The sequence below is a fragment of the Pangasianodon hypophthalmus genome, chromosome 5, assembly GCF_027358585.1.
Source record: "Pangasianodon hypophthalmus isolate fPanHyp1 chromosome 5, fPanHyp1.pri, whole genome shotgun sequence".
NCBI classification, from domain to species: Eukaryota; Metazoa; Chordata; class Actinopteri; order Siluriformes; family Pangasiidae; genus Pangasianodon; species Pangasianodon hypophthalmus.
Window position 1 is genome coordinate 15685608 of NC_069714.1, and position 15167 is coordinate 15700774.

Here is a 15167-nt window from a genome sequence, read left to right on the forward strand (position 1 = left end):
AATAATAATAATAATAATAATAATAATAATAATAATAATAATAATGCTCTGTGCAAATTAAAAAAGAGAAGCATTTTGAAAAGTGCCTTTGACATGTTTAGGAGGGATTGTTTTCTCCCAATCTATTATTCATCAGATGCAAATCATAGAAAACATATGTGATTTTTTTCCCCTTTCTCATTTTACCCCATGAAAGGAATGAGCTGCAGAAGCAGCCAAAAGGTCTCTTTCACTGAAACTAAATACAAATTCTGATGTCTGAGGCCTAACCATACATTTGAAATAGTTGTGCATGGTCATGCATTTTTGCTCTCTGGTTTTCAAGCCTGTGGTTTGGCATGAACTTGGTGCATCTAAAGGTGACTGCTCCAAACAATTTGTCAATCCCGACACCGATTTGTGGTGTGTAAAACCAGGCGCCTGACAAGTGGTTCTTTGTGTTACTTTCATGTAAGTGATGATGACAATACAATGAGAGAGACTGAGTGATGGAGTGAGTGAGTTAATGAGTGAGTAAGCAAGCGAGTGAATGAGTGAGTGTGCTTGCTCCATTTGTTTATAGATAATTTATCATTTTTCTGTAGTATTGTAGTAACTGGAGATTTGTGCATTATCCTCCTGATTACTCTGTTGCGAAACAGCGATAATGCCACAGCGACTCCCCTCAGGGCACCATCCATTTTTCGATGTTCTCCTATTTGTGTGGTGCTTGTGTGAAAGTTTAGATGTATTTGACAATCTCTTATTAGTTTCGGGCCAGACTAATGGACACTAATAAGGGCTTGTATTACAGGAGTGTGACAGCTGCACCTCCATACTCATAAGCACATTTGTAGGGGAAGGGTGTTACTAAGAGCTCACTCTGCAGGCCTGCTGTGTTAATGGATTGATTACTGTGCGGAGTCCAAGTGTCGCTCAAACGCAGATATTTTGAGGTATGCAGATGCAGAATTTCATCATCTTGAGTGTGGATCTGACACACAGAGCGGACACCGCACTGAAGGAGATCCTTTGTTGAATATTTCATGTTCTGTTCTGTTTGAGAAGGTAGTTGTGAGTCAATATATTTGCACCAACAGACAGGTTGAGACTTATAATTTACTTTGCTGACAAATAAATTAATTAATAAATATGTTATTAACATGCCACTGAATATATATGAAACATTTTACAACAAAACAAAAAAACTTAACAATACAAAATAATAAAAATGTGAAATGACTCTGCTTGATTGAAGGTCAAAGCAATGACGCAGAATTGTCAGGTAGTACCTTATAACACCATGGTCTCAAAGTATTAAGCACTTACAGTATTTGAAATGGTTTAAGTATTCTAACGACTGCTTATGCAGTAGAATTAATTTTACCCTTTGTTAGAGTGAAAGTAAATTAATGTGAGTGTGTTATTGAAGGTTACTTTGATTGTTCACGTCACTAGAGAATTAACCTGAAGGAGACAGCAACTAGATTTTCATTTGTTCATTATCTACTATAACAGCATTAGCAATACAAGAGTGTGAAAGTTTTAAAAGACACCTTATTATAAACTTGTTGTTAATTTGCTTTCAATGCAGATTCGTCGGCAGTGCATCGGGACATTCTGAGCTGACGTGAATGTACGGCCTGTTACGATAATGAAACAGAGTACTAAAATCTGTATTAAAGTCTTAACAATAATTTGATCTTAAAACAGCAAATAAAAAGACTATGCGATCCGGATGTCTGTCTGCTTTCTGAGCTTCCCATGTTCGCAGCTGCCACAGGGCTCCTTTGAGAGCCACAGTGGTTTACATTCCTCCTGGCTTTACCAGGATATACAATCCCCGTGCTCACTATCCCTGATTAGTTATCAGATCTTATTAATGCTGCTCTAGAAAGTGCAATGGGTATTTTAACAAGCCCTAAAGCCTTGCTGAATGAAAGACACTGCTCCGGAGAACTGTGTTTAGTGCACACTGACCCTATTCTTACATTTCCACAGTGGGGCAGTCCATGCACTTTAGGTCTAGGCCTTCAGTGAGGTCTGTGTCACTAAGAAAACAATTTTGGATAGAATGGATCACAGTGTGGACATCATACATTACAGAGCCTTAATGCGTAACAGCCTTAAAATAGTAAGAGAATACTGGTCTTTAACAACCGCACCACACGTAGGCATTAATAAAAGATTTGCAATAACTATTAGGAAATCCTATTTCTATTCAAAGGACCAAAACACCACACAGATATCCACATGGTATTGTCATTTTAAATTACCAATGAACCCCTAAGAAAACCCATAACACTGTAGTATATTTGTTTTAAACCAACTTTTTTTTTTTTTTTTCAGATTTGCAGTTAGTAAGAAGGTACAACGGTACTCAAAATCTAAGAAATGTTAGGGCGACTTAACCTAATATACATAAATAGTTAGTGTATGCTAGATTTGGTTAAACCTCACTCAAGAGAGTATTTACTAAAAAAGGTAGATGCAAGTTGCTGTCTAAATTTTTTTTGGTAAATGTTATAACCATAACTTTTATTAGCGTATGTATCAATATGAAAAAATTGTAACACTAATTACTAATGACCTATTGATGGGTCAGTGCTAATGATGGTGCTGATCTAAATTCCAAACTGGTTTCTTTTTTTCATTAAAATCTGTCCTCAAAATGGCATCGCCAGGGGCCTTGTGATGAAATCCAGCTGTCCTCCTTCTGCCATTGTAGCACGTTGATGTATTTCATTTTTGTTTTAATAGACACACTAATATGTGTAGGTTGTTGGCCTATTTTCTGAATTTCACAGCTCACAATCACAGCATTAGATTTATATACATACAGTGTGTGCATAAAAAGTGTGATTGGCAAAAAGAATAAGCACCCACTGCATACAAATATGACTGGCTGGGAGAATATGACCACCTTCTGATAGTCTTAAGCAGTAGACCTCACACTCAAACCTGGAAAAATTAGAGAACAAATTCCAATTGGATTAAACCTCCTCTACCATTTTCCTTTCACTGACAAAACCTTTACACAGGAACAGAACGGAGAAAGGGAAATGACTGAGAATAGACATATGAACACAAAAAGTCCACCAGTGCATTTCAGGGAGATCTGAGTGCTCGTCTTGTTTGTGTGATGCTCTGTCTCAGGCTCAGGGTCCCATTTCTGCCCTAATTTAATCCCTCTGTTTCCCTGCATGTCTAAAATGAGTATTTCTTCTGCTCCCACTGATGGGACTGAATTTTTTTGCACGTCATTATATGTCCATTTAAGAGAAGCAGTTCTCCTTTAAATGCCCCTTTGTGTATATATAAAACAGATGCTTCATTTGAACATTCTAATGGATTTCCTTCTGAATGTTTGAGGATTGCTACAGTGATATGTGGAGCAAAGAGGAATTTAGCTCCTTTGTAAGAAGCATGAGCATCCTTGAAGTCAATAAAAGCTTAAATCAAATACAGCTCCAAATCAAACTCCTATTAAAATCAAGCCTATCTCTCTTTAATCGTTTTATAGTACTGGCCACTCTCTGAAAAGGCACAGGTGTTGTTACTGTAAGGTGTATTGTTTTATTGCAGTGTAAAAATAAATAAAAATGTCCTGCATTTTCCGTCCTGTATTTTATACACTGGATATTCCAAATAACCTGCTGAAGGCAGGCCAGTATAACCTATTGTAGCCATTTGACATTCTCGTATAACATGTAACAGTAGCAATAGCCACAGTAAATAAGGCCAGAGGTCGTCTGAGGAGAGTCACTAGACAGAATGTTTGCTTGATTAATCTGCGCATTGCTGCTGATGTGCTGTGAGGTGGTTGTGGTGGTAATGTTCTGCCTTGGCGGCTGACGGTCCTAGCCAGAGGATCAAAGCCTGGTTTTGCATGCCTAGGCATCGGTCGCATGCCACATGTTTTCTATCACTCTCCACCCTTCCTCTAAATGCTTTCCCTTGTGTTTCCCCCTCATACAACCTTGCAGGGCTCATGTACATTGTCAAGACATTGCTTCATGTCACCCCACTGCTGATGGTCCAAATCATTGCTCCCAAACAATGGCAAAGCCACGGAATGGCCAAAGTGCTCCCACATGGAATGAAAAACTGAGTGTGAACTGTTCTGCTTTTTGGAGTGGTAGTGCTTTCAGGTTTCATTCATATTAAGGACTCTGCTGGGGCCATTTACAATAATGAGAAGACCAAATGAGGCTTCTGACTAAGTCTGCTTTTGCTCAGATCTGAGAGAGAATTGAGAAACAAATATTCACCTAGCTTATTAAGAAATGCACTGCTTACTATCACTTCCTAGTCAAGGTAAATACCATACATAGAAAATGGCAAGAAATAAACTGCAATTTAAACTTCCTTGTGTGTTTTTGATTTGCACATGTACTGAGTGATTAAACAGAAAGCTAGGTTTGAGTGTACATTTAACTGGAAACTGTAAGAACACATGTTTAACTGTCAAACACCGGAGTTTCATTTTGGCATCACTGGCTGGTTTGTTTTCTGTTCATACTTTGTTGGTTTTTATGACACATACTTGCACCCTTACAGTAAATTATCTTGAAGTTAAGCCATGACTGAGCCGTGACTAAGAAAATTCTGTGTGTGTGTCTGTGTGTGTGTGTGTGTGTGTGTGTGTTTCTTGTGTGCATGTTTTATGTGGCATACCAGAATTGGAATAAATATAGTTTGTTGGCTAGTGATAATGACGCCAACGTTTGTTTATGGTGTACTTAATTTTGAGCACCAGCTCTCAGGATTGCAACATTGATCTCCTCCCCTGTTGGAACAAGTGGAAAGCATTTTAAAGAGTTGCTACAAACATTTACACTGACCTGCTGAGCAGCACAGAAAAAGGTTGTTCTGGATGTAAGTTTCCTTGTTTTCAGTTTGTTTGCTGAGCTAGCTTATTAGGAATGCTGTGTCAGTTTATTAGCTGCCTTTGCCAGATGAAAACAGAGTTGATCCAGTCTCCCATGCCCCTTGAGTGTTGAGTTTGCTGGCAATTAGCTGGAGTCGGGGAGAAGACAGGGCTTGTGTGCTGTAGGGAGCAGTGGAGTAGTTCTAGGGTTTACTCACCTCACAGTAACTGCGGTGCTGCAGGCTCCCTCTGCCCCAGTAAATAGGCTCTGAATAATCAGGCTTTGACTCATGGCCTTGGATGTAAGTTTTTTCTGTCTTTCCTTCGTATGGTAATAGTTTGACACCTTTGCAGGACAAACTACCTACTCGTACATCAGGCCAGATGCTTTGTTCTTCAGAGTGCAGTCATTGCCAGGTTTGCTTTAGGCCTATTATGCTGGAATTATTCTTCATAAACCCAGGTCAGGTCCCAGATGGAAGCTATTATTGTACCTCTGACTCACTGCATTTGGTTTTTCTATCAATTTGAAGTTAGGGGACACTCACTCCCTGACTATTTTTCTAGCTGCTTTTCCATTGACCCTAAAGCATTTTCCACCATAAAGACTAATGTTTGACATTTTCCATGGGCAAATTGAAGTGGGATTGTTTCAGGATGGGCTTACGTATGTAACAACTGTGAGGGTCAGAAATCGAAAATGGTCAAGGCAAGAATAATTCTTTAATTCCTTTCAAAAACCGATTTCGACAGACAGCAGCAAACCAATGAAAAGAATGTGATAGAAATTATTTATTGAAGTCAAATCTGTTGACTGGTTGTAAAACGAAGTGTTGTGGTGTAAAATGTGAAATGTTAATGTTATTATTTGATCTAGCAGTGTGCTACATGTAGGCTAATACATTACTACATTTTTGACACTTTCCGCTAAACACCCAATGAGATATATTTTACTTTTGAAAATCTCATCATTTCACTGTATATAAGAAAAACTAATTAAATCTGAGAAACCCATACAGCAGTAATGCTGTTTATATGCAGAGATTAACTGTGGTGGAATCTTTTGGGGAAATGAGCAGTCTAAATAACAGCAGGAGTTCACAAACACTGCATTTTTTATTGAAGGCACCATTGACAAATCCTAACCAAAAGAATTAATTATGGAGAAGAGAATCCAACAGTGGGTGAGACGGGTGTAGTGTGTGCCTCTGTGTGGGTCTTACTGTCTCTAGACTCCATAAGGCATAATCTATTCTTGCCAGCAAAAGTGTTGTTTTTGTTGTTGTTGTTGTTGTTGTTGTTGACGACTTCTGCGTCTCCATAGCGGGTTCGTCAGAATTAGTCCAGAGAAGGCTCTGTCTAAAGTGGTTGATTTTCACTTCAGAGATTGTAAGCACAGGCCCTGGTATGTAAATTCCATGCTGCAGATGCAGCCGCTTGGTCAGGCTGTTTATTTGGGATGGCCCCTGTTGGTGGATGGGACGTGGGCTAGAGGGGGGTGTAACTGTGATCGATGAGCGTGCTGCTAGTCTGACAGCAGGACAAGGCCATTCTGACAGCCAGTGTTTCAAGCATACTTCAGGCCGAGTCTCCCCCCGTCCTTCCCCTTGCTCACTCTGCACAGGAGGAAGTGGCCCATTCACCAAGATAAACACAATGGCTTTCTCTTTTGGCACTGCACAGCACTTCTTTTTTTTTTTCTTCAAAAATCACATTTCAGTTTTGACAGGAGTGTCATTAATCAACTATTCTCTTAAGCTGCAATGGTGTTCTGTTGCTCTGTGAGGAATGGCAAATGAACATCTGTAAATTACCCAGTGAAGCTGTTTCTGTGACCTTTCATTCAGTAAGGTTGTGAAATACACAACTGCAGATGAATTACAAATCCAAACACTCCCATTCTCTGAATTCTTACACTTTTGCGGCCCTGGCTTGACATCTCTCCTAGTGAATGTAGCAATACTAAAACAATACAACTCCAAGCTGGTATTTGTATGTCAGACTGTCTACACACAGACCATCCACTGAGTTATTTGGACTGCCTGCATTCCCTGGGCCCTGTTTTAGGACACATGCTGCCTAAGCTAGAGTCCTTGGCAGTTGTACTTTGAAGTCAGCGCCGAGCTTTTCTAGCATTTTGTCTTAGTCGGTGCAGTAGACAGTAAGATTTCTGCTATGATTTGGTTTCTGCAGCTCTGTAGAAAACACATCTATTTTTGTCACACTGCACTATAAACCGCAGTGGAGAGGATAATGTTAATGATGCTGTATTATTTGCTCGTTTTCCAATCTCCCATTCCTAATGAAAGCATTTGAAAGCTGCATCTACAATATCACAAAATAGGTACTAATATTTTTAAAAGAATTATTTTGGTTCTATTATCTTTCAAACTAACTACAATACTTTTATAGTTCATATTATGTGCAAGAAAGTAGTTGTTATGTAAGTAATGTCCGTATATCAAACCTGGTACTAAAGGTTTGTTATTTTGTAAATGAATTAACGGTTAGTATCAGCTGCCATAATACCATAAATGTTGGTATAAAAAGAATTATCCTCAGGTTTATAGATTATCACACTAACAATCATAAAACTGAAAAAGTGCACAAAGCTAATTGGCTTAATGTACCTCAGCAGGTATTCATTAATCCATGGCTAACACTGGCTACAAGGCAGGGACACACCTTCACACCTGGGGTAGCCAGTCTACCTCCTGGTATGTTTTTGGAAGTGTGTAAACATCACACAGACAGTAACTTGAGCTCAGAATAGAACCAGGGACCCTGGAGCTGTGAGGCAGCAATGCTACCTGCTGTGCCACCATGCCATCTCCCAGCAAGTAACTGAGTATATTTCCTAAAAAAACACATCTGTGGAGTGCTCAACCATCTCAGCTGTATCCACTATTGACAGAACAAAAGATTGGAAAGTTACAGTGTTTAGATCTATGGTCTAATTGTATTATCTACAAAAGTCTACAAAAATCTCTTCAATCATTTAATTTAGGTTTCATTCTATCTTATTCAGGACTTGCTTATAAAGACATTTCAAATGGTCATTTTTTTTCAAATTAATAAAGTGATGGGGGATTACTGAGGAGCTCTAAGCACTGTTCAATTGAGCATGCTGAAGTAGTAGTTACTAAACAGTATGCTTTAAGATGAATAACTGACTAATAGCTGAGACTTTAAAGTGTTAATAGCAGAATCACTCTGATATATCCTGTATCGCACACTTGTGGGCTAGGGTATATTACTGCCACAGGTACATAAAAATGCAACTTGTGGGCCATGCCTTTGTGGTATGTAGGACAGACATTGTCATTTGTGTCTGTATAATGTCATAGGGTAAATTTTTAGTCTAAATTAATTCTGAATTTTTTGCATTCACTTTCTCAAGCAGAGGAGTTGTTACACACACATCTGTACCTCAATACTATTAACCTGGGTCATGTGGTATCACAAGTTTTTTTTTAATAAGATATAAAAGCAATTAAAAACACGTTAAAATTTGGTGGAATAGATTAAATGCAGTGTAAAGTTTGCATCCATCATTTTCAAATTGTTCACTGTTTATTCCAGTGAATAACATTTTTAGAGGTCTTTTAGAATCTTTTTTATAAAAGATTCATGAATGAATATTTGGGACACTGGTGTCCAGGCTGAGTTGAACAGATTAATAGCTTTGCTGCGGTGACCTGCAAGTGTTTGTTTATTTATTTATTTATTTTTTGTAAATGAGTACACAGTGTCTCTTGTGTGGCTGTGTCCCATGGGTTCCCTCTGTGTACTTTTTCTGTATCTGCACCTTGCCAAGTCCCCTGGGATAGCTCCTAGTGTCCACATGATTAAGTGGCCTTACCAGCAACTGTGAGAAGGGCCGGTCCAAGTAAGAGAGAATTTCAAAATACCTGCACACTCTCAATAAGGTTGTTCTTTTCAATAAAGTTTTGGGTTTTCTTTTTTGAAGGGAAAATCACACAAACGTCATCAGCAAAAATACTCATACTGTACTAGATCTAACAACAATGTTACCTAATATCACTTCTAGATTTGATAATTAACTAGCTGACACATTCAGGGCTATTTTCATGATTATAGAACACATGCAAAAAAAAAAAAAAAAACAAGGCATAAGAATAGGTGGATGGACAGATTTCCATACATCTTTTGCTCCACTTACGGTGTTTCTCATAGGTGGTGTGGATTTGAACACTAGTTAAAATAGAAGTTTGTGCGTGACTAGAAGATGCTTCATAAAAGCTTTAGTAGTGAGTTTGCCTTTAGAAGCCACACCTGAGTATTTTTATTCTTTTACAGATAAAATAATAAAGTCTGTTGTATTTAGTTGTGTTTGGGTGAAGAAGCCTATTTATGTTGAAGTGAGGTGATAAATAGTGACTCCATGAAACCTGGTTTTAATAAATGTTAGAATTTTAAGGATGAACTTAAAGTCAGGAATTACCATTTTATCCCTCCACCTGCTATAAGTGGGGGTGTTGGGAGGTGCTAACACACGCTATCTTTTTTAACCAAAATGGGTTAAAGAAATTCCACTGCATTTGTGACTTTTGAATGTCACACTCCCTTTGCTCTGCTCCATCCAAATCAGGGCAGTGCATTAATTTATGACCACGGAAATAACATTTCTTAAACCCAAAAAAACTTGCTTGAACCCAAACTGGTGTTAACCAGCAAATTACCCTTGCACTCTCACAAAAATAAAGCCTTCAGCGTTTACCGGAACTGTATATTATGTATTATATTATGTTTTATGCAATTATTTGTTCAAAACAGTGAACAAAGCAAACAGTATTTGATATTTTGTGTCATTTCAGGTTTTTTTTTTTTTAGATTTTATGACTTTATGCCTGAATAAGCCCAAATAAGATTTTAATGTATCAACACAGTCTTTTAAATCTTTCAAACTGGCCAACGGATTCTGTACGAGAACATAATGCTCAATTTCATTATATGAACGTGTCGGACGTCCCTGTTCATTAACACAGCAAACACACATCTCACAGAAAAAAGAACTCCACTGTCAGAAGAAATGCATTAGGAGGCCAGGTATGGGTGTTTAAGGATGTGTTTCTGATATTCTGCTTTCAGCTACAGAGGGAGAGAGAAAGAGAGAAAGAGAGAGAGAGAGAGAGATCCACATCATGCCCTTACACTGTAGTGCAGTTCAGCCTGGTTGAGACCTTGCATCGCTCCAGAGAGGCCGCAATTTCCACACCCACAGCTTATTAAAGCGTTTCAGACTTCAGTGCACCTGCACAGCTCCCCAACCTTTTAGCATGCTCTCTACCTTGAATGCCAAGCATAGTAGTGAATCTTCCAGAGCAGCAATGCGTAGCAGCTACAATGGCTACCCGGAAAACACAGCATTATATGGCTTAAGGTGATGAAAGACAGGAGCCTTGAATCCAAGTCGAGACACAAGCAGCAAATTTTTTTTTCATGAAAGCTGTTCTATATTGATGCTATCAAGCAGCATATAAAGCCCAGACCCTGAGGCATCGTTGTGCTTTAATACAGCCAGCAGATCAGAACTTGTAATCTAGCTGTGGCGAGAATCTCGAAACAGGAGCGCTTTGATATGTCTGCCACTTAAAGAGGGGACAAAAAAGGAGACCTTTAAAGGTTGTGAGATGCCTTTGAGATGAGCAGTGACCTTTCAGGAAGCCTGTTTGAGAGATAAGTCTTTAAACACATCCGGCCAGGGCAAGAGACCATGGAGATTTGAAATGCCACTGAGGACAGTCCACTAAGATTAATATACTCTTCATGTGAAATTGAGTGGAGGGCATATTTTCCAATACAAATCTAGCATAAAGGTATTTATCAAAGGGAATAGAACTCAATCTGTATAGTAAATGATCCAGTGGTTGCATTTAAACAAATACTGAACTTCTTTTTGCAGTTTTTGTTTATGTGTATTTATGTATTAGGCTTAAAGGAGTGCTTTATTGTGTGCATCTCCTATACATGAACTCGGCTTTATTACAAAAGATAAGTGATCCTTATTGCAGAGTATTTTGGATAATGATATGCTGTTTTTTTTATCTCAATTGACACAATAGAACTGTGTTGAGCCCCCCAAAAAATCTGGTGATGGAAAATGACAAGCCCAAACCTGTAATTATTTGTCTATCATCACTGTCTTCTTTTTCTTAGAGCTCGCCAAAAGAACGTCAGTTCTCTGCCAAGGGCTACTCAGTGAAGCTTTGCTGCACACAATTAAAGCTTAAAGACCATGCATATTTATTGTTATGCTCAGGCATTAGAATGCTAAAGAAAAGGCTGGCTCTCAGTACAGCAATAAAACAAAGGCATCAGAAGCACCTAATTCCCCCTTAAAGGAGCAAAACCATTTACATAGCTGAAAACAGCCCATATTACAGATAAAATGTATGTGAATAATGTTGTAGATGTACTTAATTACTTTGTAGGTGTGTTTATTCATTAGTTTGTCTTCATTACACCACTATATCCTGGTCAGGGTCGCAGTGGATTTAGGGAACACTGGGTGTGAGTTGGGAATACACCCTGAATAGGAACGCCAGTCCATCACAGGGCACCAGGCACACACTCATTCACAACTACGGGCAATTTAACATAGCCAGTCCACCTAGTGACATGGTTTGGGAGGTGATATGAAACCAGAGAACCCAGAGGAAACCCACATGGTCACAGAGAGAACATGCAAAACTCCACGCAGGCAGTAAGCCAAGCTCGGGATCGAACTGCGGACCGCGGAGCTGTGAGACCACAGCTATAGCAGCTGTCCTACAATGCTGCCCTTTGTATGTATGTTTATTGCAAAGCAATGTTGTAGAACATTATGGCATTGAAAGCAAAAGGGAGGGAATTTGATTTATAGTCCATGTGTCTCAACAAATTCACACATTTCATTTATTTGCCACACTAAAAGGCACATCTATGAAGATTACTATGAATAGTAAAGGTTGGAAATGACAACTTGCCATGCTAAATAAGGACAAACCAATTAATATATCAATTTACATTTAAATAGATAGGCAAATGTATCTGCTCGCTGTCATTTGCATTTCGTTACCATACAAATTCCTGTTAGAGACTGGTTGCATATGATTATAGTAAAAGTTAATCACCACATAAATTAAACATGTACTTTTAGGCACAATAAAGCACTGCCTTATTTGAATAATTTTTTTTCTTTAATTAATCAAAATATCTTCTGTCTTCTGATTAAGACATGACAGCCCGTAAAAGTATTGTGTGTGTGTGTGTGTGTGTGTGTGTGTGTGTGTGTGTGTGTGTGTGTGTGTGTGTTATGTGACACAATGCCACTATCTGTATCTGTATCTGTATCTTTATCTGTTCTGTGCTCCAAGTATCTGTGTCTGTAAATGTATTCAGATTTAATCCAAAGTGGGCATGGTCAAAACTGGAAGGGGATTTTTATTTGTAATTAAATTTGAACCCTGCCACTGTGTCCCAGGAAACAATGGAAAAACACTGGGAAAAACCCAGAGATAGAAATGCTAGCCCTGTCAGCATGGTCTGTGAATTCTGGCTTTAATTCTGCAACTTAAGCTACATCACTCAAGTTCATTTATCTCAACTAGGGGTGTGCATGAGACTTAATTAATCTCACTCATGCAGTTATTATTTTTGTTTGTACCTGTCTCTGATATTTTCTAAAGAATTTACTACTTCTATTTCTCAATATGTAAACAAACTAGTGACCTAATTTAAACCACCACAACCCAGACCAGGCAGTTACTAAGGATGAATGAATGAACAGTGTAAATGCATGTTAATGAACATAGTACATAGTGTGTGTGTGTGTGTGTGTGTGTGTGTGTGTGTGTGTGTGAACGTAGTCTGTATCTGTGAGGTCTGTGTCTTTTTAGAGGAATAGAAAGTCTATTTAATCGTTTATACAGAGTAAATTACTATGCAGTTTAAAGAACAATGTGCAAATGGAAATTACATCCTGCAGATCAAAGCTAATTATTGCACTAGAGTATATGAAGCATCTGAAAATTGTCTCCAGGTGTATGAAGAATTGGCACTTTTATTATTTATCATTTTAATTGAGCTAATTATGATTACTGCTGTTTAGCCTGTATTTAGGAAAAATGAATGCCAGAAGAGGTCCAGAAACACATCAGTGGAGCAGAGGGGAGTTCATCCAAAGCCAATATTTTTGCTAAGTGAGATCCATGGTAATAAATAGTCAGCATTTATCATCATCGCCTGCTCTCATGTCATTTGATGCACTGGGTCACTGAATCTACAACAGGCTCTATTTATGGTTCTGGTTCTGTAAAATCTAAATATGTGTTCATTTTTCATATTATATGTATGTGTCATTAGTAAAAAGGCCTGATGTGAGCCTACTTTTTTTTCTCATTGAGAAGAACATATGGAAGCCACATAGCTGCATGGGATTCTGGATCAACAGGCAAAGTTACAAGGCCCAGTGCTCTCTGACACGGCTTTGTGATCCTGCACTAATAAGAGTGGTCATGGCCTTTGCTAGATTCATTGTCCAGGCTGCAGCTTCAGAGGCTGCATAGGAGCAGAGCAAAATACCATGTGTGCACCCAGTAGGGGGACATTCCTGTAGGCCTGTGATTTCCTCAGCACATTCAGCACATTAATCCACCGGAAACCCCGCTGTAATCGCATTGTCCTCGGCCTTAACTCTTCACCAGTCCCCACTATCAGTAGGTCACCTTGTGTCAGGTTGGGATAAGAGCAGTAACATGTAGCCGATTCTACCACTTTGTTCAAATTACAATGCTGAAGTGGCAAAAATCTGTTTTAAAAAAAAAATATATATATATATATATATATATATATATATATATATATATATATATATATATATATATATATACACCCATATAAAATACAGGCTGGTAATTAATCTTGAAACAAGTTATATTAACCGACAATAGAATAAGACAACTTGAAAACTGTTTAGTAATAGGTTTAATAATCTTGTAATTCCCTCATAATAATCTCATAATACGAAATATTACATAAATTTGCCATTTCACTGGCAAAGAGATAATTTTTTTTGCAGTGTATCACTGCCATCATCAGTAAGTTTTACCGGTGTGTCAGTGGTGGGAAACTAACAACTGCCATTAATAACAGCATCGAGCCTTTTCTCACCTTGTCACCCAATCATGAACAGCGAATAAGCTACAAGCTGACCTCCAGAGAGAATCATCTCTGTGATGAATGCTTGTGCTGTTGCAATGATAGATTTAGTTTCACATATAAGGTTATTGTTGCTGTTCGAGGTATTTTTGGATTAGGCATTGATGTGGTTGTTTTTTGAAAATGTGAACCCTCAAGGAAGAAAGATCCAGTCTGAATAAAAAAAATGCCTGAATAAAAAAATAAGCTCAGCCTTTGAGAACTTTTGTGCATTTTCTAAGCACAAATATTTATTAAATCAAATGATGTGCCTAATTTTAATATTAGAATATCCATAACAGGTAATGAACAGTTTGGTTGACTGTTGGAGGGTAAAAACTCTTTAATGTGGCACAATCAAGTATCATTTTCCACTGCTGTCAGCCGTGGCACGTGTCTATTCAGATGTGATGCTGAGAAATAATGAACAGAAATGCACAGAATCTACAGCAAATGCTTCACTTATTTATATTTTCTCATTGACTTCATGAGGCCATAAAATAGGCACAACAAATACCCAAATAGTGTATTCAGTATTAGAATTCTGAAATATGGTTAACCAGGTATTTGAATAACTGTGCACATTCCTAACTAAAACTGTTTCATTTATTTCCTTGTCAGGTAAATGGATATATGCAGTCTTACTTCATGAATTTACATAAAAATATACCCATCTTTGTTTGGGTATGTGACAGTTATGGATATACTCATCACATCTTTAGTTTGTCAGCTGAAGATAAACAGTCCTGAGCTGACTGAGTTCTGTCTGCTTTTCGAATGATTGGTTTTAGTTCAGCATAAACAAACCTGGTTTTAATGAAGTTGAACCTCGATTAGCAAGGGTCCCTGATTGCTCATTCCTGAGTGTGTGCCCAGGCTTTGTCATGATGGAGAGGCTGGGTGTCTGTGATTAATGAGTTATTGTGGACTAGCACATAAGTGCAGCAATCTGTTACACAAAGATCTTTTTGAGTGATCCTGTTTCAAAGCCTTCCGTGCAAATGAAGTCATTTCACTTCTTTTGCGTAGTATTTTTGTCTGTGTAGATAGCAGCCTCTGACCGTTGAATCCAATGACTTTCTTTTCGCTTTTTTAATAAATGTCAAATTTCTCAGAT

At 38.2% G+C, this 15167-nt stretch overlaps 1 protein-coding gene across 3 annotated transcripts in view; it reads left to right on the top strand.

The window, feature by feature from the left end:
- epha3 (eph receptor A3) overlaps positions 1-15167 on the top strand; it is a 75123-nt gene that overhangs the window by 15117 nt on the left and 44839 nt on the right. Inside the window, exon 4 of one of the 3 annotated variants that reach the window (XM_026911814.3) lies at positions 1574-13661. The exons of the other annotated variants lie outside the window; for them this stretch is intronic. Coding sequence (XP_026767615.3) covers positions 1574-1608 — 35 coding nt within the window. The 3' untranslated portion in view covers positions 1609-13661. Of the gene's footprint in view, positions 1-1573; positions 13662-15167 lie in introns of those variants that run through there. 3 annotated transcript variants of the gene reach the window in all.